We start from the raw sequence: 26,032 nt of genomic DNA on the forward strand, positions 1-26,032 counted from the left end.
TTAGTTCAGCATAAATGACTAAAAGGCTTTACATTTGCTGATTCCTGTGATATTTTTCATCTGACAGTATGCTCTGGCATTGCCCGATTAATGGGAGGCTGCAGGGGGTGGGGGGGGCGCAGATGAAAAGGAGAGAGGACCATAGATAAAAGAGGGAGGTTCAGAATAACATTTGATCTTTCTTTTCTTCACACTCTAGTTAGAAAATTCCATGTAAATTATTGTTGACTACTATGAAAGGAAAAGTAAGTATATTTTATGAACTATGTGAAGATAATTTGCTTATCAAAGAGAAGCATCTGTGCTCCAGTTAATACTGATTTTTTAAAAAGGGTTATAAAACCTGATTTGAATCTTCAGTTTATTTTTATATTTTTCTTGGGGAGAACTTTTTTTTAAAGGATATACCCTGGGATGATTCGAAGGCATTCTTGGCTTCTTTCAGAAAATGTTATCTACACGCCTTAAACTTGCAGCCATACAATCAACTATAAGAAGCCTAAGGAGTTCCGGATGCCTTTTCTGTTACCTGCCTGCTACCCTTGTAAGCACAATAGACAGGATTTGGCCAACACTGATGAAGTGCTTACTATTGTTCAGCTCCAGGGCTTTTAACACAATCAGTCTGTAATTGTCCCTGTTCAGACTTTACATCCTGTTTTCATAACTGTACCCTTAATAATTGACCAGATTGCTTCTCAGGAAGACTTTTGAATGATTCATCATCTTAGAAGTTCTGCAGAAGGTTAATTATTTCAGAAAACATATTATTGCTTAGTAACCTAATTTGAATTGCTGTGTGAGCGTTGTAAGAGTGTCTGTGGAGGAAGACATATATATGGATTTCTCAAATTTTGTTGTGTGAAGTGAGAAACCATCTTAGCATTTCTAGCTTTTTCTCTTTTTTGAGACGGAGTCTTGCTCTGTTGCCCAGGCTGGAGTGCAGTGGCATGATCTCGGCTCACTACAACCTCTGCCTCCCAGGTTCAAGTGATTTTCCTGCCTCAGTCTCCCTAGTAGCTGAGATTATAGGCGCACGCCACCATGCCCAGCTAATTTTTGTATTTTTAGTAGAGATGGGGTTTTGCCATGTTGGCCAGGCTGGTCTAGATTTCCTGACCTTAGGTGATCCACGTGCCTTGGCCTCCTAAAGTGCTGGGATTATAGGCATGAGCCACTGCGCCTGGCCTCTGACTTTTTCTTGATCTCCTGATTTATCAGGGATAGCCCCTCTTCCAATTAGCATATGTTTAAGAACTTAGAGGAAAGCTGTAAGGAAAGCTGTATAGTGGGTTAGTATTTAGTGTCCGACCTGAGTTCAAATTCTATTTTTCTGTCCACTAGGAGTAGCTGTGTGATACAGGAAAAGATATTTAATTTCTTTAAACCTCAGTAGCTTCATCTATAAACCTGAGAGAAATAGCACCTACTTCACAGGGTTGATGTAAATGTTAAACAAGGTGCTGTATGAAAAATGCTTCCTATACTGTGTAACACTTAAGAAGCAGTAAGTGAGGGCCATTAAAAATATGAAGAGTATAAATGTCACTAAATGTGACACATGCAAGTCCATTATTGCTTGGATGTTTTCCCCCTCCAAAATAGAATAAAGCATTTTAATGTGTACATTATTTATAACAGACTTAGTTATTCTATTGAGAAATTATGGTTATCTTCTTCATAGATGTTAATTCCTTGCTAAAACATTCTTGATTCATTTGTTATTGCTGAGTACTTTTGTATTCCTGAGATAGAACAGGTGCTGATTGCTGACTTCATTGTGAAGATAGATAGAAGACCTCATTTATCTAACCGAGAAAGGACTAAAAATCTTTATGTTCATGCCAAAGGAAAAGTAATTAATGTGAAATTTCAATATCAGAAAAGAAAAATATTTGTTAAGACAAAATTAACATCATGGGTCTACCACATGAGATTTTCCATCAGCCAAAGTCAATTAATGTGGAAGGGAATAGGAGACTAAAGCTTTCAACCTGAATAATGATATAAAATAATTACATAATTCTAAAATGGGTGGAATTTTTGTGTAAAAGCCATTAATATAATACTATAATAAACTTTATTTTAAAATATTAATTTCAGACTGAAATTTTTAGAAAGAACTAAATATAAAATTGATACTAATAGATTATTTTCTGTATGTTTGCAGATATAATTGTGATTGAGTAAATGCATGTAACATAATACAATCAGATTTAAATACTGTGTAAGATTAAGCACTTCCTGTGCTTTGGGAACTATTGTCTGGGATTTCTATTAACTCATGATTTAATGATTTAAATTAAAGTTGTCAAATCAATATTTGATATGTCATCTCAAAGAGCTTTAAGATCTTATAGAGAAAATTATTTCAGATAAGAGGAATTCACATGTGGTATGAAGTCGTATAGAATCACAATTCAGTTTGGGAAGTCCATGTGTCTTAACTGTGAGCCATAACAGGTCATGATTAAATTTGAAACTTTTTATTCATCACTTCTTTTTTTTTGGATTGAAGCTTTAGTCAGCCCATTCTGCCCACAAATAAGCTGTGATAAAATATGGTAGATTTGTTCCAAAGTGCTCTGGCTTCCATTACAAAGAAACTTCTATTCTTTGTTGACTAGGGAAACCCAAAAGATACTCTAAAATTGGGAACTAATCATTAAGTGAACCAGAAAACAGGGTGCTAGCGTCAATAAATATTCCTTTGGTTTATATTGTTAAAAGCTGGGGTGCTGTAGAAAGTTCACACACACATCAAAGGGTCCATTTGCTTACGAGTTCGATTTTTAAAAAAAGAGCATTAATGTAGATTTCAAGATTCATTGGAAGAATTGGATGTTCACTATCTGAAAGGAAACATCACACTGTGTTAATTTTTGTGTTACAAACCTAATGTTTTTTAAAAATCTTTCCTTAGTTTCTTAAGTATGGCTGGGTTCATAAATGAAATTTACTTTCATATATCAAAGTCCCTATATTTTATCTGGAATGAATGATGAGAATCTTTTTGCTTAGCTGTTCATGGTAAGGGCTATTTATACTGTGAGTTTTTAAATAAGCCCATGAGCTAATCTACTATATTTAAGGGTTTAGGCAAAATTTGAAATACACCCCCCAGGATATTAGAGCTCTCCTCACAGCACTTTGAGACCTAGCCTGTGAGTTCAGTGTGTTTGTTTGTAACATACCTGTTGGTAGAATTCTTTTGCTCAGAGACTGACAGAGAAACTGTAAAGCACTCCTCATGGAATGACTTGAATGTGCTTCTCATGGGACAAGTTAATATCTTAGCTGCTGCTTTGTCTTTTTTCCTTATTTTACCTCAAAATATTGTTTTAAGTTTTGATTTTGAAATTCATTCATTTTCTCCCAATTCTTTGTGCTCTTATTACTGTAAATGACATTAAAAGACCTGATTTTAAAATAGAGGCTATGGGAAAATAGAATTGCATATCACTAAAAATGACACCACCCTCCTCTTCCCTTTGCTTTTCCCTTTTCCTCTGTCCATTTTAAGCCCCCACCCTATGTGGGCTTCTTTTTTTTTTTTTTTTTCCCCACTGTGACATCCAACTGGTTACTGGCAGGGTTTCAGGTTCGATTTTTCTGATAAATAAATAAACTTTTTATTTTATCTTAGACCAGTTTTTATTTATTTATTTTTATTTTATTTTAGAACAGTTTTTATTGATTTTTATTTTATTTCAGAACAGTTTTAGATTCATAACATTATTACAAAGCTAATACACATATGCCCTACACCCAGTTTCCTCTATAATTGACATCTCCATTAGGATAGTATAGTACATTTGTTACAATTAATGAACCAATATTGATATATTATTATGGAGGCTATGTAACAGCAATATGACTTAGCATTATTGATATTGATCTTGATCATTTGGCTTGAGGGGTTTGTCGGGTTGAAATCTTACTTTTATTTTTTCTGAAGACCATCAAAGGGGTTTCCTGAAAATTTTAATGACATATTAATTTGATTTTTCTTTTTTGGTGATGTGGTAAAGCTGCTATAAGTTTCTAAGTATTTAGGCAAAAATAATTTTGATGGTGGTAAAGAACATCTTATCTTTTTTTTATGTATGTGTTTTAGGTGGGAATGAGATCTCGAAACCAAGGTGGTGAAAGTGCATCTGATGGGCATATCTCCTGTCCCAAGCCCTCCATCATCGGCAATGCTGGTGAAAAAAGTCTCTCAGAAGATGCAAAAAAGAAGAAGAAATCAAATAGGAAGGAGGATGATGTCATGGCCTCAGGAACTGTCAAACGCCACCTAAAAACATCTGGAGAAAGTGAACGAAAGACTAAGAAATCCCTGGAGTTATCCAAAGAAGACCTCATCCAACTACTCAGTATAATGGAAGGGGAGTTGCAGGTAGAGTCAAACTTTCCCAACTATTATCGTGTCTTTGGTTTCTAAGCTATAAAATAAGAGAATGTAAATATGTTCCCCTCTCTGAATAATGAACTTTATGGGGAAAGGAGAATGTTTCCCTTATTTCTAAATCCCTAGTGCCTGGCACAAGTTTGCACTAAATAAATATTTGTTGAATGAATGCTAAATGAAAAAGTGCTGATTCCAACTTCAAACTTCTCTAGAAGCAGAAAATTTCTTCATTATATGATTTTGGTAGTGATTTAATACAGATCCTTTCGGTCAGTAGGTAATCAATTAGGTTATCTAATTTAGACATTGACTGTGACTGAAAAATGTAGAAATGCAGTGATTATTAAAATGGAGAGTTCAGGTCAATTGTTACTTTTGCTTTTTTCTAGAAGGTAGAGTGAAAGAGAGAAGGAGAGATAGAGGCAAATAAGGCTTTGTTGAAACCAGCCTTATTGCCCAGTCTTTTCTCTCTTTTTTTAACTTTCAGCCTCAATATTCTACAACATCATAGGAATTGAGATGCACACAAATAAGCAGAGCATTGCATTCATTATGAAGAACCTAATAGTTTCCTAAGCATTTTCACATCTACTATCTCGTATGATCACAATAAAAATGTGGGTATCATCTGTATTTTATAAATGAAGAATCTGAGGTCTAGAAGGATTGAAGGTTTGTCCAGATCTCATCTCAGGCTTCCTGATTCTTCGTCCTATGCTCTTTCCTCTGCCCACCCCCACCAATCTTATTTAGTTGCCCGCCATGAGCCAGGTCCCTCCTTCCCATTAAGTCTATGTTTCTAGGGACCCAGGAGGCAGGCAGGAAGTCAGGATTCTTCTGAGTTTCTGAGCCCTGAACAATTATATTTCTGGAAGTAGAGGAACAATACTTTTTTTTTTTTTTTGGAGAAGATGACTTAAAGAATGGAGCTACTGTTTTCATTTTTGTTTTTATTAGTTTCTTAGCTTGCATGAGGCTTTGAAGGAATACTGTTAGGTTGGTGCAAAAGTAATTACTTTAACAATTGCATGAAATAAAATCCTTGTTGGCTTATGGGTGCTGTTAGCTTTAGAGAGGTAATTGGCAACCTACTCTAAACTAGGGTGGGTCACTCTGTTCCTGTTATCATCTGTGTGTGCATACAGATAAGGAAATCCCTGGGGTAAAGAGCAACAAACGACATACAAAACTCAAGTTTAAACAAACAAACATGATTGAGCTTACCATTTACAGACTAAGAAAAATCACATTGGTATTTCACAGCAAAAGATAAAATTTTCTAGAGCAGCCACTGTTACTAAAAATAGCTTCACCACTCCCAGAAATGTGGTTAGTGTTTTTGTCTATTAACATTGGTTGTGTACAGAGGCAGAATTACTTTACCTTTTAAGCTGCCCCCAGCCGAAAGCTATTGACCTGAGTGAAAAAAACAATTTTTGCCTTAGAAACCTTCACAAAACAACATCATTAGCTCACATTTCTCCATCCATAAAAGCTCTTAGGAAGCCCGTGGCTCTTGCAGACTCTAATTTCTGCATAATGCTGTTACATCATGGTGAACTCTGGAAAGTATTTAAGATTCATGTGGTTTTTATGTTCATAGTGGTGCTAGATAAGGTTTCAGATCTTAGATATGCAAAATATAAACTCACACTTCTGAAATATTAAAGAAATTAGTCAGACGGCTCCAAATAAATGCATTTTGCTTTCCGTTAATCTTTATAAATACAATATACCTACATTACACAATAGATATATTCTTGAGCAGCTATCAATAAGTAAAAAGTGCAAGACATCATTTATGTGGGAGGCAGTGAAGAGAAGGATAATGAAGGACCTGGTATTTTAAGGAATTCCCTGGTGAATTCATTTGCAAAGCAGACAATCTATTCCATATATATATGCACACACACATATACAAGTCCATATATATAAACATATGTCCTTGTAAATGCAGATTTAGCTATGTTAGATTTGTTTAAAATGAGAATGCTCCTATATTTAGAACTATAGATATATATTCTTGTAGTAGTAGACACTTGTCTTCTAGTAGCATTGTCATATGGGAGGTGTTGTAGCTAAGAGTGGGAGGGAGTTAACATTAGCAAATGTGAGTGGACTGGTAAAAATGTAGAAGTTATCAGCCATCATATTGAATGGGCAAAAGCTGGAAGCATTCCCTTTGAAAACCGGCCAAGATAAGGATGCCCTCTCACCACTCCTATTCACGATATTATTGGAAGTTCTGGCCAGGGCAATCAGGCAAGAGAAAGAAATAAAGCGTATTCAAATAGGAAGAGAGGAAGTCAAATTATCTCTGTGTGCAGATAACATGATTGTATATTTAGAAAACTCCATCGTCTCAGCCCAAAAACTCCTTAAGCTGATAAGCAACTTCAGCAAAGTCTCAAGGTACAAAATCAATATGCAAAAATCACAAGCATTTTGATACACCAATAATAGACAAACAGAGTCAAATCACGGACAAACTCCCATTCACAATTGCTACAAAGAGAATAAAATACCTAGAAATACAACTTACAAGGGATGTGAAGGACCTCTTCAAGGAGAACTACAAACCACTGCTCAAGGAAATAAGAGAGGACACAAACAAATGGAAAAACATTCCATGCTCATGGATAGGAAGAATCAATATCGTGAAAATGGCCATACTGCCCAAAGTAATTTATAGATTCAATGCTGTTCCCATCAAGCTACCACTGACTTTCTTCACAGAATTGGAAAAAACTACTTTAAATTCCATATGGAACCAAAAAAGAGCCCGCATAGCCAAGACAATCCTAACCAAAAAGAACAAAGCTGGAGGCATCATGCTACCTGACTTCAAACTATACTACAAGTCTACAGGAAACAAAACATCATGGTACTGGTACCAAAACAGATATATAGACCAGTGAAACAGAACAGAGGCCTCAGAAATAGCACCACACATCTACAACTATCTGATCTTTGACAAATCTGACAAAAACAAGCAATGGGGAAAGGATTTCCTATTTAATAAATAGTGTTGGGAAAACAGGCTAGCCATATGCAGGAAACTGAAACTGGATTCCCTTCCTTACACCTTATACAAAAATTAACTTAAGATTGATTAAAGATTTAAACATAAGACCTAAAACCATAAAAGTCCTAGAAGAAAGCCTAGGCAATACCATTAAGGACATAGGCATGGGCAAAGACTTCATGACTAAAACACCAAAAGCAATGGCAACAAAAGCCAAAATTGACAAATGGGATCTAATTAAACTAAAGAGCTTCTGCACAGCAAAAGAAATGACCATCAGCAAGAACAGGCAACCTACAGAATGGGAGAAAATTTTTGCAATCTATCCATCTGACAAAGGGCTAATATCCAGAATCTACAAGGAACTTAAACAAGTTTACAAGAAAAAAACAACCCCATCAAAAAGTGGGCAAAAGATATGAACAGACATTTTTCAAAAGAAGACATTTATGTGGCCAACAAACATATGATAAATAGCTCATCATCACTGGTCATTTGACAAATGCAAATCAAAACAACAATGAGATACCATCTCACGCTAGTTAGAATGGCAATCATTAAAATGCCAGGAAACAACAGATCCTGGAGAGGATGTGGAGAAATAGGAAAGCTCTTACACTGTTGGTGGGAGTGTAAATTAGCTCAACCAATGTAGAAGACAGTGTGGCGATTCCTCAGGGATCTAGAACCAGAAGTACCATTTGACCCAGCAATCCCATTACTGGGTATATACCCAAAGGATTATAAATCATTCTACTATAAAGACACATGCACACATATGTTTATTTCACCACTATTCACAATAGCAAAAAATGGAACCAACAAAATAGCAAACTTGGAACCAACCCAAATGCCATCAATGTTAGACTGGATAAAGAAAATGTGGCACATATACACTATGGAATACTATGCAGCCATAAAAAAGAATGAGTTCACATCCTTTGCAGGAAACCATCATTCTCAGCAAACTAACACAGGAACAGAGAACCAAACACCACATGTTCTCACTCATAAGTGAGAGTTGAACAATGAAAACATATGGGCACAGCAAGGGGAACATCACACACTGGGGCCTGTCAGAGGTTGCGGGGCAAGGGAGTGGATAGCATTAGGAGAAATACCTAATGTAGATGAAGGGTTGATGGGTGCAGGAAGCCACCATGGCACATATATACCTATGTAACAAACCTGCATGTTCTGCAAATATATCCCAGAACTTAAAGTATAATAATAAAAAAAAAAATCACAAAAAAAATGTGGAAGTTATGTGCTAGGTTTGCCGGACTAGAGATAAGAAAAAAAAAATCTTTCTGAATGGCTGGTGCTGAGAGGAGAAGCAGGACTATGCCTTATGAGATAAGTTACTCTCAGCTTAGACCTATGTGTCATCTGGCTTGATATGTATGGAGCATTTAGTGAGTTGTCTCCCAGATCTCCAAAGACCACCTATTGCTCTCTCTTTATGGGGTGACTGTATATGAGTCAGATGCCCTTACTCTGGAGGTGGTGTTCTGAGGTTATAATTGCCTGATGGGTACTTCCTGCCTACTACATAGACAAAATCAACTCACTGCTACTGTGGTATTGCAGTAGAAAAATGGTTTAACACAAGGCTGGCCAAGTGGAAAGATTGGAGTTATTACTCAAGTCGGTCTCCCTGAGAACTCAGAGGCTAAGGTCTTATGGATAATTTGGTGGGTAAGGGGATAGGGAATAGGTGCTGCTGATTGGTTGGGGATGGTATTATAGGGGTGTGGAAAACAGTTCTTGTGAGCTGAGTCCATTTCCGGGTGGGGGCCATAGGACTGGTTGAGTCAGGAGTCACGGGTCCAGGTGGGGTCAGTCAGTTGCCAGAATGCAAAAATCTGAAAAACATCTCAAAACGCCAATCTTAAGTTCTACAATAGTGGTGTTATCTATAGGAGCGATTGGAGAAGTCACAAATCTTGTGATCTCTGGCCACATGGTTCCTGAGCAGTAAGGCATTATAGAAACTATGCCTACATTTTAGCAGAGTTCAGGCCCCTCCCATAATCCTAACTTCATGGTTTTTCATTAGTTATAGGTCCCTGAGCAAGGAAGGGGTTAGTTTTAGGAGGGATTACTATCATCCTTGCTTCCAAGTTAAACTATAAACTAAATTCTTCCCATGGTTAGCTTGGCCTATACCCAGGAGTGAGTGAGGTCAGCCTGCTTGTGAGGCTAGAAGCAAGATAGAGTCAGCCATGCTGGAGTCCTCTCACTGTCATAATCTTTGCAAAGGAGGTTTCAAGGTTCTATAAAATATTAGAACTCTAAGGCGCCTTTAAAGTGTCTTATCTACCTCACCTCCTTTATATTACAAATATGAAACTCACATACGAGTTTTGTGACTTGCCCGAGGTCGCACAGCAATGTAGAGTTCTAGATCCAAATTTCCTATCCTTCTGTTGAATGTCCTTCCCATTATATCACTTACATTCTATTGAGGTTCAAGGGAAGTTGGGCTCCAGGACCTTTCATTTATTCTTGGCCTCCAGACGTTCTTTAAAGTAAACTCACAGGCTGAAGCTATTTTGTGAAAAGATGAAACTTTTTAGGTAAGAGAAATTTAAGGTTTTTTTTTTTTTTTTTTTTTTTTTTTTTTTTACACCAGGGAGACGAAATGGGATCTGAGCCTCAAAGTTTGGTACAATCTAGATGATGAGTAAAATGGCAGCAGGCAGGGATGCCACAGGGCCATGTGAGCTGGGTACTGCACAATTCTGGGGGGGCTTCATATTCACTACTCTAAAGATGGTGTCTTCTGGAGTTGTGTAACAGTACAGGCTTTGGGGGATCACATCTCCAGGTAGAAAGAAATAGGGTGACACACAAAGAAAATAGCTTATAGTTTTGGGAGATAGGATAAGATCAAGTCTGCCCATACTAGGTATACCTTAAAAGTGACTTGGGGAAAAGGAGGAGATGGAAGTTCCTTCAGGCTTGTCATTGCCAATTTTCTCCTTTACAGACTCCTTTTTTGATCTCTCTCATTCTCTCCAACTCTATATCCAACATTTTGGACACTATAGACAATTCTGTGTGTTTTCTGGTACACCAGTGCCCTGTCACTTTTGTTAACTGTTAAGTGATCTATGGAAAATTGTTGAGCCAATATTATAAACAACATGACCTTTATTGTATGCCTTGGCTTTTTGCAAAATATGCACATTTGCTGTTTTGTTTGCCAATCTAGGTATCCCATGAACTCCTGAAGTGCACTTTGAATGGATATGTATTAGAAATGCAGTTGCATCTACTAGAGATTTTGCATTTTAGAAAGTCTTGTCTAGAACCAGTAATGTGACCCTTGTCTTGAAGAGGGTCATTTTTCAGACTTTTCAAGCCACACCTCCGCAGATGCAGGCCTGTCATCTCAGCACAATGACTGGCCTGCATTGCCTGTGTGAAGTAGCTGGGATGGTTTCCGTTATTATACTTCTGTCAGTGACTGCTTCCAATACCAATTACTTTCTAATAAATTGGAACATTCTTATTCTGTAGGTGAAAAACCAGTTGCATATTTCCCAGTTTAAACTGAAAGTAATAAAATAGTACCCCTGGCCCATCATTTGGGCACCATGATTAATTTCCCCTTGTGTTAGTCCCAAAATAGCACTTTTAAAAAGTGAGTAAACTTGGCTGTACTAAAAATGACAAAAGTTTGAGAGAAATGGTACTCATATCAAAAAGGCATAACATAGAAGATCTGGCAAAAGGATATTCGTGTAGAATGATTCAAGAACAAGGGACAAATTAATTCTTTTTCCTTGATGCAAAAAAATAGCCATTTTATATAATAAATTCCCTTGATATTTTTACTTGGCTACATTTTAGAAAAAAACGAACTAAATTTGGTTTCATTATTTTTCCCTTTGTTGTTATAGTTAGCTCCCTTCTGCCTGTGTATAAGGAGGCACAGAGTAAACTAGATTACACAGCTGGATAGTGCACCACCATTCCACTTGGCGTTGGTATTTTCCAGGCTAAGTCAGAGACAAAGTCATTGACACATTGAGAAATCTCTCTTCATTCTGAATGAGTGACAGAAAAGGCGTTGTATACTTCAAAAATAATTTATAAGACCGGGCGCAGTGGCTCACGCCTGTAATCCCAACACTTTGGGAGGCCGAGGTGGGCAGATCACGAGGTCAGGAGAGTGAGACCATCCTGGCTAACATGGTGAAACCCCATCTCTACTAAAAATACAAAAAAATTAGCCGGGCGTGGTGGCAGGTTCTTGTAGTCCCAGCTACTTGGGAGGCTGAGGCAGGATAATGGCATGAACCTGGGAGGCGGAGCTTGCAGTGAGCCGAGATAGTGCCACTGCCCTCCAGCCTGGGGAACAGAGCAAGACTCTGTCTCAAAAAAAAAAAAAAAAAAAAAAAAAATTTATAAAATAGATAATTTGTCTGTGGATTGTTAGAAGCTTCTTCTATTCTGTAACTTCTTAACTCATAAACACATTCTTTTGGGGTTCCCAGCCATTTTTAAAAATATTGTTCATTAGTTTCTCTTTTCCTCTTCATCACCTACTATAGGTGAGCCTCCTATATGTGCTTCTTTCTTACCAAGAAGAGTTCATTCATTCTTTGGGCTTTAATTAATAAATAATTAATTCAAAATGGATTGATCTTACAATATTTAAGAAACATTGCTGAGGCCAGGTGCGGTGGCTCACGCCTGTAATCCCAACACTTTCGGAGGCCGAGGCGGGTGGATCTCAAAGTCAGGAGTTTGAGACCAGCCTGACCAACATGGTGAAACCCTGTCTCTACTAAAAAGACAAAAATTAGCTGGGTGTGGTGGTGTGTGCCTGTAATCCCAGCTACTCAGGAGGCTGAGGCAGGACAATCGCTTCAACCTGGGAGGCGGAGGTTGCAGTGAGCCGAGGTTGCACCACTATGCTCCCGCCTGGGTGACAGAACAAGATTCTGTCTAAAAAAAAAAACAAAAAAAGAAACATTGTTATTCAAGAGATTTGAGGAATGTAAAGACACATAATCATAATACTTGTATTTGATGGGCTCCTACTATGTGTCAAGTATGGTTTTAGGCACTAGATATTACAAGAATCATAAAGAAAGAGTTCATGGCTTGGTAGAATAGATGAATAGATGAGAATATACAGGAATGAGTATTGTATTGGGTAATTGCAATATAAATTACAGGAGTACAAAGGAGGGAAAGATTATGAAAATATGGGAGCTTCACTAAAAATTTGGACTTTGAAGAACTGGTGGGTTTTGGGCAGATAGAGATGAGCATAGGGGCCAACACGAGCAGAATCAAACAGTGGGTGAGAAAGTCTGGGCCATGTTCATCCGTGAATAGTCTGGCTTTACTGAAGTAGTATTTTGTGGAGGTAAAACGACACCTCCATTTACAGACTACAAATAAGAGGTCCTCCTTTCCCACAAAATAGTCAGAAGGTGTCAGGATTCCAGGGGAGTAGAGTGATGCAGAAGTCAGGGGAATAAAGATGAAAGAGTATCAAGAAGAGAGGTTCAGTTAGTCAAATCAGCAGAAAGGCCCCGTCAGACAGGACTAAAGGGCATTCTTTGGGTTGTTAATTTTAATTTCATTGGGAACATTTGTCAGAGCAGTTTTAGTGGGGTTAAGCCCATTTTCAGTGGGTTGAGAAGTTGTTAGATATGAGTTCTAATTTCTTTTCAGAGAATCAATATGTCAATATGTTCAATTCTTTGCCTTCTACTTTTAAACTTAACTTCCTCGTAAAGCAATCTTTTTTGATTACCTGCTCCACCCTGACTCATTCCGATTACCTGCTCCACCCTGACTCATTCCGATTGTCTGCTCTGTCATAACCATTTTTCCCACCAAACCACAAACCACTCACCCCCGTCAGTCCTTTAAATTAGCCGATCAGAATTAGTTCAGCCTGTGCGGTCTAACCCTAGCCAATAGGGGAACGACACAGCAGCAGGGGCCATGTGTGTCAGGGATAAGAACCCCTTCCCCTCCCTTGTCCAAGTGTGCACTCACCATTGCTTTATCTGTAAGGGCGCACCCTTTTATAGAAGTAACTTGCCTTGCTGAGAATTAAAAAGAAAATTTTATATTCGAGTGCTATTTCTTTTGCGGCACAGAAACTTTATTTATAACAAAGTGAAGGGAAGTTAAGTAAATAATTTAGAAAAACTTTCTTACTTTTTTTTTCTTTTTTCTTTTTTAGTAATAATTAGATTTTCTGGATTTTTTGTTTGTTTGTTGTTGTTGTTGTTTTACATAGCCAGAGAAGCCAATTTTCCCCCTTCTTTAGCTTAGTGGAAATTAATTGTGTGGCACAGAGTAAGCCTTCAGGCCTACATTTGTTGGCTTCCTGATTTGAAATTACATGTTGCTTTTCTCTACTTTGAAACTTTAAGTGAAACATGGGATTATTAAAAAGTAAAAGACCAAAACAGTGTGACTTGAATGCCAAGTCCTATGGGGAAATATGATAGAATCAAAAAGGTTTGGTAGTTGACTTTATTAGTGTTGACTCTGGGCCTCCGTTTACTCCCCATGTGTTCTAATGGGGACGTTTCCTACCTTCTGGGGTTGTTGTCGTTACTAAGCTTAGCCAATATAGATGTTATTTGGAAAAGTTTGAATGAGAAAGGCATAGAAAGAAGACAGTAGCTAGAGGGAAACTCAGGTCAACTGAGGGAAAGACACTTTACTGTGTTTACAGGTTAAGAGGTTGCAGGACAAGAAAAAAGCAGAGTCAAGGATGCAGAAAAGAGAAAGAATTTTTGATGACAGCATCTTGGAGGATATAGGAAGTGGTGAATCAAAAGTATGATTTTGGGTTGAACTTGGTTTTGGTGGTTGAAAAGGAAGGAGGCCCTTCCTCTGTGATTGAAGGAGGAAAGATGAGTGGGGCTAACATTTGCAGCTGAGGGGCGGGCAGTTGAGATAGATCCCCCTAAAGCCTCAGCTTTCTCATCAAGGAACAAAGTTTTGGTCTGCTGAAAGTGAGTGGCAGTCCTGAGGATGATTATGTACATGCTGAATCGTTGCAGAGGGGAATGCTAAAGAAAGGTGATTATGTACAAATACAAGCACTAATGGGTGAAATTTAGGATTCAGCAGGGAAAGACCATGCATTTGCAGTGGCAGCAGTCTGTTTAGAAGCCTGCGTGTAAAGGGGGAGACATATTTTATAGCACTGGATCTAGGGTTGCAGTTTCCAAGTGGGTGCAGTGAAAGGACAGTGGTATAAGAAAGTAGAATGTGTTGGTGAGACGGTGCCCAGCAGGAAGAGATCTTGGGAGAAGTGAGCAGGCCAATGGCAGGACAGGCAAGAGAGGGCTGGAAAAACTGGAATTTGAGCTATTTGCATTTAGGGTTTCTGGTATGGCAGTGTTGTTTTGTTTTGTTTTGTTTTGGGGGACAATCTTGCTATATTGCTCAGGCCATGGGCAGTGGCAGTGGCACCATCAGCTCACTGCAGCCTTCAACTCCTGGGCTCAAGTGATCCCCCCACCTCAGCCTCTCAAGTGCCTAGGACTATAGATGCATGCTATGTGGCACAGCTTTAACTAATGCAGGGTCTTGGGTGTGGTCCTGGGAGTGGAAGTGAAAGCAGTTGGAATTAATAAGGTCAAGAAATGGTGAAGCTAGAACATTGGCTAAATCTCCCATTAAAAGTTGAAATCTCCTAGGATTATGGCAGGATTTGGAGTGGAGTGCAAGTCTGTGTCATCTAGCAAATATGAGCGTTGGGGACTGGAAGGTCAGTAGATAACTGGATAACTGCTGCCAAACTACTTTTTCTGAAGTGTTTCTCTGATCATTTTATCTGTTGCTTAGGAATTTAGAAGAGGTCCCTACACCTTATCAGATAGAAGTCTAAATTGCTTAGACTGGTCTGAAAAATCTCCCTCTTAGCTATGAGATCTCATCTTTAGAGCTACTTAACGTGACCATTTCTATCTAATCAGGCAGTCTCTACATTTTTTCCCCATACTCACTTACAATCTTAAAATACTTGCAAGACATAAATTGGGGCTCTCAAGGAAATTCAGAATATGTGTTTATTTTTGTCCTATCCCATACTTTCCTCCTGTACCAGTCAATATTTCTTTTTCTTTTTCTATTTTTTTTTTGTGGGACAGAGTCTTGCTTTGTGCCCAGGAGCACAGTGACATGCACAGCTCACTGCAGCCTCAATCTCCTGAACTCAAGGGATCCTCTTGCCTCAGCCCCTTATGTAGCTGGGACTGTAGGCATGCACCACCACACTTGGCTAATTTTTTTGAATTTTTGTGGAGATGGGGTCTCACTATGTTGCCCAGGCTGGTCTTGAACTCCTGAGTTCAAATAATCCTCCCATCTCAGCCTCCCAAAGTGCTAGGATTATAGGCATGAACAACTACACTCGGCCCTATTCGATATTTCTTTAGGGGCCACTGAAGGCTTGCCTCCTCTGTGAAGCATTTCCTAATGACTTGCTCCCCAATGCTTATCTTTCTCCTGCCATGAAATCCTACATTGATCCTTCATGAAGTGAACCATAGCACTTCATACACCCACATTCCCTGAGTATTTTATGTACTTACACCTTGTTGCCCAAAAAAACTTCCTGAGAGAAGCTGTGTCTTCTGCATCTTTCATGTGCCTCATTATATCTAGAAAAGGGTTAGGCATATCATTGTTAGTCTATTAGTAACTGGTGATTAATTTTGAAATGTTCTAATATTTATACACCCTATGAGATAGTCATAAGATTAATATTTTTAACATCTGCAGAACACTGAATTATATAGGAAAAGTATAAGTATCATAATATATAATGTTATTGAATTAACAGTAATGGTCATAAATATTTACAATGATATTCCTACTACAATACTATGATTCTACTTTTCTGTCGTTTTTAACAAGAGATGTCATAACTCCACTGGGAATGGTGATAATCAGTTCAGATGAATTACTTGTGCAACCAAGAACAATAGGCTTATCCTTCAGGGGTACCATTTATCACTTTTTTCTTTAAAGATGGCTTTTCTTTTTCTAAATGAGTTCCATTTGTCACATGGGAAGGCCTCCAGTAGAGTCCCTGCGCTTCTGAAGAATGAGGCTTTTAGTTACTCTCTATGGCTTTTTAAATTGATGACTCACCTGCACTTAATATGCTCCATCTTTAGAATCTCAGGCTGAGGTCACCCTGAGCGAGGCTGCCCAGTGAAACCTCACACCATCAAAATGGTCAGCGTGCTGAGAATGGCATGTCTTTGCTAAGTTTAGGAGGCAACAGAGAGACAGGTTGCTTTCTGATTAAAATCAGGACCAGATCTGATTCTTTGCTGAATACAATGCTTCAGAATCTCATGTGTCCAGTAGTATTGTTCGTATTTTGGCAAAGAGCTTTGTTGTCTGATTTTCATTGTTTCAGGCAGAATACTTTTAGGACTCCTAATAGAATCAGAAAGTTGGCTTTCCTGCAGTGAGAATAATGTCCTCATTGGTGTTGTAGGGGAGAACTTTAGTTTTATTGAGAAATGTAAAAAAAGACATATTAATAAAGAAAATCTCTCATAAATCCTTTTATTATTTTTCAGGAATCTGGTCATGGGAAAATACCCTATAAGGGTAATATGTGAAAGATGGAGATTTCCCCCTAAATGGCTGCAGCCTACATTTTCCTCAGTGAAAATGGTCTCCATTTAGTAAACTAAATTATATATAAATATTACAACTTACCTGTACAAATATTTCCCAATTATTTGGGGATGTGCTCTTTTTACCTGGAGCATTTTCAATTAAAATTAGTTTGTACAGATAACTGGTATGAGAAATGTATGTTAAGTGGAGTAGGACTTGGGGCATGATGAATTTGTGATTCCAGAAGACACTGCCAAATTTGAAGCTTGGGAGAGATAAGGTCTAGACCTGTGTTGTACAATAGAACTTTATTTGAAGAAGGAAATGTTCTATATATGCCTTGTCCTATAGGGTAGCATTAGACACATGTGGTTTGCAAACTCTTGAAATGTAGCTAATAAGGCTAAGGAACTAAATTTTAAATTTTATTTCATGTTAATTAAATTTAAGTTGCCACTTGTGGCTAGTGGCTACTGTATTGACCAGAGTGGATATAGAAAAACAAACAAGGTACTAATCTGAAGAGACCATGTTTGAAGCAAAGGGATAAGAGAATAGAAGGAAAAATTAACACCAAGGAGATTATCTTAGAAAATAACTATGGTTAAGAGTGGTAAGAGAGAAAAGAACTGGCCAAAGAAGAAAACAAGACATGATTAAAGAGAAAGGAAGGCGATCAGAATGAAGATGTGTCATGGATGCAAGGGAGGGAGAGAATTTCAGGAAGACATAGTTCTCAATGCTGCTGCAAAGCTGGAGAATGAAAACTGACAACAGGCTATTTATTGAGCCGGCATTTAGAAGGTGTGTTTTCCAAGGAATGGTGAGGGTTGATACCAGACTACTGGTGTCTAGAAGTGCTTGGGTAAACTTCACTTTTGACAAGTTTGTGGATAGATGGCAGGGCTATATCTAAGGAAATAGGGGTGGGGAAAGGCTTTTTGTTTTGTTCTGAATTTTTTTTGAAAAAGGACACTTAAACGCTTTATAGATGTTAAGTACAAACTTCTTTCATAATTTCCAGTCCTATCCTTGCTCTCTTTGTCTTCCACAGATGCTTTGATGTAGAAGTATTTTACCTATAAGATTGAGATCTTCTCAACTTCTTTCCACAACAAAAATTCTCTGTTCATTGCCTCACCTTTCTTTACTTCCCCTTTCACTAAAAGTAAAGTGTCTCTTTTTGTCAAAGCTACTTCTGTTGACTTGATCCTACTGCCTTCCCATACTAACATATCTCCTAACCTTCCCTCCCCCATCCCTGAATCTCCCATGGCCTTTAGCACCAGACTGTTGGGGGGCCTGGAAACTTTCCAAATTAAGGGAGCTAGATTGATTAAAGCTCCTGCAGTTCTTTAGGCATGGAATTATTATCAGAAAGGTCCCCACCCTCTAGGGAATATGGACATGAAATATTTGGGTCACCTTTTTCTAACCTTCTTCTGACTATATACATGCTCTTCTTTCCTCCCTCCATTCTATTCAGGTACCTATAGCCTCACTTAGGTAAATTCATCTCCATCTTTTTCTACATTGACTATTTTTAACAAGGCTTGTACTTGTCCATGTTTGTCTTTTAAATAACTATTTTAAATTAACAACTTCTTGAGAATAGACAGCGTCTATAAAGCACTTCGATAGGTGCTTTTTGAAAATTACTTTGTAGTTGCAACTGGCAAATATAAACTGGCTTTTTTTTTTAAATAAAGGGCATATTTCCAGTTCAATTTTTTTCTAAAGTATTGCATGTTAAATGCAAAGGGCTGGCTTTGGCGGAACCTTCAGCATAGCGACCAAGAGTGAGGCTGTTCCAAGGAAACAGGAAACAGGTCACGATGAACACTCTGGATTTGTTTTCTACCTGTCACAGTGCCTAACACCTACATCACTTTACCTATTTTTTCCACAGATGTGCCAGTGTTAGTGGCAGAACTGTCTCTCAGCCAGGAACCAGATTGGTTCCTGCTCTGAGAACACTGTCATCTTAATGTCCTGATTGCTGGGTGAAATGGTAGGATGCCTGGAATTTCCTTTAAAAGGCTGCAACTCCTCCTTTTCAAAAAAAGCATATGAAGAGATAGATGGTGCATTATACTCTTCAGGTTACTTTGATGTATGTTTAAAACTTTTTCTTTTTCTTTTTTTTTTTTTTTTTTTTTGAGACGGAGTCTTTCTCTGTCCCCCAGGCTGGAGTGCAGTGGCACTATCTCGGCTCACTGCAAGCTCCGCCTCCCGGGTTCACGCCATTCTCCTGCCTCAGCCTCCCGAGTAGCTGGGATTACAGGCGCCCGCCACCACGCCCGGCTAATTTTTTTTTTTGTATTTTTAGTAGAGACGGGGTTTCACCGTGTTAGCCAGGATGGTCTCAATCTCCTGACCTCGTGATCCGCCCACCTCGGCCTCCCAAAGTGCTGGGATTACAGGCTTGAGCCACCGCGCCTGGCCGTAAAACTTTTTCATAATACAAAGATTAAAAACAAATAACATATGAAATGACAAGAGAAAAATAATGTCTGTGTTGCCCATGTGACCTTCTTGTGCTGCCTAATATATGCCAGGATTTTCATTATTTTATTTAATAATCACAGTAACCCTAAAAGGTTAGATGAGGTCTGAACAGAAGCCCAGAGGGTTTAAGTAAACTCCGTTAAGAGCACCTCCTTGTAAGGTGTACCATGCTCTTCTGACCCCAAAGCCAGTGACCTTTTGTTTCAGCATGAATCTCCAAAATCTGTGGCATCACATTGTTTTCACATTTTGTTTTTAAATAATTCCACTTTGTGCTAAAGACTGAAAGCTAATTATTTTAAATCACAAAAAACCAACAAATGTATATTAATGGCCTATTGTATGGCAGTAAAATAATGTGCTGCTATTGTCTTAGCAGTCCAAGTTGAGGAGCAAACCCACAGGAAAAGAGAATCCGATTCCACAGATAAGAAAAGGAAACATCAATTGTTTGCCAACAGGATTTATTTTTTCCATGCAAAACAGCAATTTTAAAATTCACAAAAACTTGGAATATCTTTTCTGGTCTCTAAGTCACAACTTGAACTGATGTTTGGTTTCCCTTCAAAGGTCTGCTTTATCTCCTGAAGTGCATCTTGCTTTTCTTCATGCTTCTCAGTGGGAGTTTAACAACCTGAACAATAGAAATCAATTGTAATAAAGTCAATGGTGACACGGGCCAATGCCATTGTCAAACTGGTGATTGAAAAACATTGAAAAATAAAGTAAAATTCTATACTTTGAGGAGCCATTTTCATAGTTTGTTACTAGAGAAGTTTCTCTGAACATGGAGTGTACCAGAAAGCATGAGGAGGAAGTGCAGTGCTCTCGCCTTAGCTGTGAAATCGGTTGCTTCATTGCAACCACCATTTTTCATTGATGGCCCATCTTCTCTTCCTTTGGGAGAATAAGAAGGGGAAGATGCAGTCTGAGTGGTTAAAAAAAAAGATAAATTTCACTTTAAGTTAGGTGCATTTTGCTGGCTTACACTATTTATGTAAAACTTTTTAAAAGATAGTTATTAAATGTTTTTAAGAATAAAATGTAGACCAGTATGTCTAGACCATAGTGAATTTAAATTTTAATTGACCAAAATTAGTGAAATGTCACTGTACCACATCACTTACAACTTTTAGCACCTTGACATTGTTTACAAGTGCCTAGTGCAACCTTTAGCCTCTTTTTTATTCTCTTCTCTCTTCTGAACAGTTTCAGGCACACTCTTGAAAGTCACTGGGCTAATACTTACAGATACAGACGGCCCCTTCTTAGGTTCTTCCTTCTTCATGACCTTCCCCCCTTTCGGCCTCAGTGATCCTCGGGAGACCTCTACTAGTGTAGCGGTGGTGGAGGGTTTGTTCTGAAGCTCATGTGACCTGCAGTATCTTTAGGTTTGCAGGTGAGGTTACAAATGCAGACAAGGTAGTGGAATATGTTTCTTTGCAAAACTGACTGGACCAGCTGGGATTTAAAACGATCTCATAGTTACTATGTCAACCTGTCATAGACCAGCTTCAAAACAATCAAGGGCTCAAAGTGACTCATATCGTATGGCTGTCAACAGAGAAATACTTTTTCCAAACTCTGTATTTAAGAGAGAAAGCAGGGTACTGATGAAAATTGTTGGAATTCTTTCACTGTGATAGTGCATAATCAGAAGAGGACATCACTTTGATGAAATAAGAACACTGTACCTTGAATCTTTTCGGTTAACATGTAATCCTATCTGTGGATATAGTCTTGTCTTTCAACAATGTATATATTTGTATTGGCAGGAAAGGACTCTATGGACCTTTCTAAACAGCAGCCATTAATCTCTAGAATACTTACTCTGATGTTAAACGTTTCTTCATCAAGAGCCTGAAAATAAACATGAAACAATGTGCACAAATTTTAGCAGCCTCTGGGCTGTCCCTTTGCCCTTCAAAAAATAGAAATAATGAAAGTACATTTGCAAGTCTATGGTTCTATGAAGATCAGCTCATTTATGCGGAAAATCAGCTATAAACCAAGATTTTGCATGTTCCTTAGCAGATGAAGGAAACCATCTCACAGGCTCAAAACACATATTTGCACCAGTGAAAGTGAGTGATCCTTGAAGAGTGGAAGGAAAGGGATCTTAACATTACTGTTTTTGAATTTTAAATGGGTCTGCCCTGAGATGGGATGTTATAATTCCTGCCAACTTGGAATTATATATATATGTGTGTGTGTGTGTGTGTGTGTGTGTGTATGTGTGTGTGTCTTATGTGTGTATATGTTATGTAAAAAAATCTGTATATATATTTACATATATATTTAATTAGCAAACTTTTTTAACCTGAAAACAATGTGTAAGATGAGTTGTGTTCTGAAGTAATCAAACTATGCATGCCTTTTTGTTCTTTAATGGAATGTGAATTCCTGGCTTTGAGTTTAGAAAGGATAAGCATGTAAGTGCTGATAAGATCAATGTCGCATACAGAGTGTGTGCCATATATGTAATCTTTGCAATATGTAACATGACTTTTTTTTAGAATTTTTTATATTTATTAAATAGGTACTTTATGTTGGGTACTGAATAAGCCTTTTATTTATTTTTTATTTTTATTTTTTTATCAAACTACTTTTTTAAAATTATACTTTAAGTTTTAGGGTACATGTGCACAACGTGCAGGTTAGTTACATATGTATACATGTGCCATGTTGGTGTGCTGCACCCATCGACTCGTCATTTAACATTAGGTATATCTCCTAATACTATCCCACCCCACAACAGGCCCCGGTGTGTGATGTTCCCCTTCCTGTGTCCATGTGTTCTCATTGTTCAATTCCCACCTATGAGTGAAAACATAACATGACTTATTTATAGATGGTTTGGCATAACGTGTCAGCCTGAAGTGCCCAGTATACTGACTACAAAATACCTGAGCAAAGACCTTCTTTGAAAAGAATCTTACAAATCCTGACTGGGAGACACTTACAGGGTCACCAAAGAGTTGAGCATGGGAAGCTTTGAACACTGCACTTTCTCTCTCCGGAACTAATTGTTAAGAGACATAGGCTTCCCTTTGTAGCCTGTGAGACAGGACACAGGTGGTTGTTAAGATCCCATTCCCTCTTGACTGTCACTGCCTCATTGCAATTATCTTCACAGATACCACACTGTTGTCTACCTATAGCAGAGAGGAGATCAACAGGCTGGCCGTTCTTATTTATTATCTACCATCACGTGATAGTGGATTCAACTAACCAGGGTATAATTGACAGGCAATTACGGAATGCCAGGCAATGGAGAGAATGTAAAAGAGTAAGCCACAGAGTCCCTGACCTCACATAGCTGGAGAGACATGATCTCCACTGCCACTGCTTTACTTCAGGCATCCTCACCACCGCTCACATGGTTTATTGCAACAGACTCTTAACTGGTATGCCCTTCCTGCAGTCTTGTCCCCCTTTGGCTAATTCCCCAGATCACAGCAAGAGTTAGCTTTTTAAAATACAAAATTGATCAAGTCTGTCTTCTGCTTGGGCTTTCATGGCTGACCCCTGCTCGCCACTGCTCACCACTTCAGCCTTATCTTTCACTACATCTCCTCAATTTATGGTCCTGTCATACTGACCTGTCTGCAGTCCCCTGAATATTTCCCGTCTTAAATAATGTTGGGAGCCTCTTCTTATTGGAGAGTATTCTTTTTCATTATGTGTTATGCAAATGATTTTAAAGAAAAGGCACTAAGATTGTACGTGTTCCAGGTTGGCTGATGCGTATAGTGCATTTATTCTCTTCATTTATTTTTGTCCTACTTTATTTTTTTATGTTGTTTCCACATCCAAGTCAAGGTCATTAGGTAGAGAAAGCAACTCTCCATACAAACACCTACTGTTAAGCTAGTGCTTAAAAGCTTATTCCATTATTTGTCGTAAAATATCTTGCTTGCATATTTCATCAAGGACTCAGGGGAGAGAACTTCCGTTCTCTCCAGGTGTTCAGAAACTTTTATTTTTTGATAAAGTGTCACTGCAATATCTTTTCCAAGATAGAGTCTTACTGTAATCACATGCTCAGGAATCATGTTGTAATTATAAAACAAGACAAGTGTATGGATGGAACGATGCTCTAATTCAGTAGTAAACTTGTGTTCAAAAATTAGGCAAAACACCAAAATAGAATTCTAAGGGTAAAGTTTATGTATTTAAAAATTTTTGGCCTGGTGTGGTGGCTCACACCTATAATGCCAGCACTTTGGGAAGTCGAGGAGGATGGATCACTTGAGGTCAGGAGTTTGAGACCAGCATGGCCGCATGGTGAAACTCTGTCTCTACTAAAAATACAAAATTAGCCGGGCATGGTGGCAGGTGCCTGTAATCCCAGTTACTCAGGAGGCTGAGGCAGGAGAATGGCTTAAACCCAGGAGGTGGAGGTTGCAGTGAGCCAAGATCGTGCCACTGCACTCCCACCTGGGTGACAGAGTGAGACTCTGTCTCAAAAAAAAGAAAAAAAATTATGTTAAAACTATTTTAGTTTAAATTTTGAATGGTTTATTCACATATATGGTTTAAAAGTTCCAGAAGGGTATAATATGTCGAAGTATATACTATATTTTTTGTTTTTTACACAAATGAGAGCATATTATATATATATTGTACTGAAATCAGCCTTTTTCTGATATCAAATATGGCTTGGAAATTTTTCCCTATTAGTACACATAGAGATTTTACATTCATTTCGATGACTTTAGAGTGTATGATATTTGGGTACATAGTGCAGTCTCCTGTTGCAGGACATTTAAGTTGTACCCAGTTTTTCGCTATCACAATCAATGCTCCATTAATATATTATACATATATATTACCACACAAGTAAGAGTATTTCTCTTCATTAAATTCCCAGAATTGAAATTGCAGAGTCAAATGGTATATAAATTTGTGATAGATTTTGCAAAGTTGCCCTTCATAGGCCTGGTTTCTCACATTCCTGCCAACACAGTACATTATCAGTTGTTTTACCAATTCAATGCTGTAATTCCTTTGCCAATCTGATAGGTGAAATGGGTATTTTCCAGTAGTTTTAATTTACATTTCTCTTATGAGTGAGGTTGAATATCTTTTCAAATGTTGTTAGAGACATTTGTATTGCCTTTTCTGTGACTAGTCTGTTCTTATCTTTGCCTGTTTTTCCATTGAATTGTTCGTCTTTTATTGATTAATGAGAGCTTTTTATATAACAAAGAAATTAGTTCTCTTTAATACAAGCTGTAAATCAAATATTTTTTCCTATCTCATTATTTTTATTTTGACTTCACTTTTGGCACTTTTTGTTATGCAGAATTTATTATTACTATTATTAGTCAGACATCAATCTTTTGTTTTATGGCTTCTGATGTGGATTAAAATTAGAGAGGCCTTCCTACTCTTAGATTATACAAAATTTCTTTCAAATTTTCTTCTAATACTTTTTCCCCCCAGGTTTTCTTATTTAAATATTTAACCCATCTGAAATTCATCTTAAAGTGAGTTACTTTACTTTTTTGTGGATGGCTGTTCATAGCAGTCAGGGTCTAGTCAGGAAAACAGAAAGTGCACTAGATATTTCAAACAGAAAGGAGTTAATAGGGATTTGGTCACACAGATGTTAGAAGCCTAAAAGAGTAAAAGGAGAATGCTGAAGTAACCGAGATGGTAACTGCAAGAAGCAGCTATCACCTCTAGGGCTGAGGAAATAAAGGGAAGACGTAAGATGACTAGTGCATAGGACTACAGAGGAGGAATCCCTCTGCAGAGGGCTTACTGCCCAGCCTCTGCTAGTACCTCTGAGGGAGCTTGATGAGGCTAGTTGTGGGAGGCCTGAAGAACCAAGAGCTGCAGCTAACTGCTACTACTGGAGCAACATTGTCAGAAACAGGACAAAGTAGAAAGGAAATCTTTCTCCCCATCCCATCTTTTAACATTCCTCTACTGACTCCAATTAGCAGAACCCAACAGAAAGCAGCTAGTACAGGAGCCTGGGAAATGTAATTTGCAGAATCTCAGACTTAGTATCACAGAGTAGAATAGATATAAATGGTTTTATAACTGAGAGATAATGAGTAAACAACCATTAATTGAACAAGCTATTTTACCCTATGATACGAATGTCACTTTTATCCTATAATATTTGAATCTACTTCTGGGTTTTCTAGTTTACTCCAAAGATTTATCCACCTATTCCATGCTCTAGTGCTCCATGCTCTGGTACCATATTGTTTTAATTACTGTTGTAGCATAATATGTTTTTATATGTGGAAAGGCCAATCCTTTCTCATTATGATTTTTCTGAATTTTCCCAAATATTCTTTTTTACTTTTTAAAAACTTGGCTTTTTACTTAAAAGATCTTTCAAGGGATTTTAAAAATAAGAGCCAATTTTAGGAAAATGATATTTGTTTTCTTTTGGATATTTTTTCATTATTTATGGTGATCTGAATCTTCATATA

General features: G+C 37.9%; 1 protein-coding gene and 1 non-coding gene across 4 annotated transcripts in view; both read left to right on the top strand.

Moving 5' to 3' along the window:
• FILIP1 (filamin A interacting protein 1) overlaps positions 1–26,032 on the top strand; it is a 200,812-nt gene that overhangs the window by 73,853 nt on the left and 100,927 nt on the right. For all 3 annotated transcript variants that reach the window (XM_012502824.2, XM_003271129.2, XM_003271130.3), the window contains one exon: positions 4,118–4,399. In XM_012502824.2, the coding sequence (XP_012358278.1) occupies positions 4,124–4,399 (276 nt within the window). In that variant the 5' untranslated portion in view covers positions 4,118–4,123. The remainder of the gene's footprint in view (positions 1–4,117; positions 4,400–26,032) is intronic.
• Positions 20,307–20,514, top strand: LOC115834620. Its single transcript, XR_004029544.1, has one exon. It is a non-coding gene; the product is annotated as a small nucleolar RNA U3 (small nucleolar RNA).

This window comes from Nomascus leucogenys, chromosome 3 (genome assembly GCF_006542625.1).
Source record: "Nomascus leucogenys isolate Asia chromosome 3, Asia_NLE_v1, whole genome shotgun sequence".
In the NCBI taxonomy this organism is placed as follows: domain Eukaryota; kingdom Metazoa; phylum Chordata; class Mammalia; order Primates; family Hylobatidae; genus Nomascus; species Nomascus leucogenys.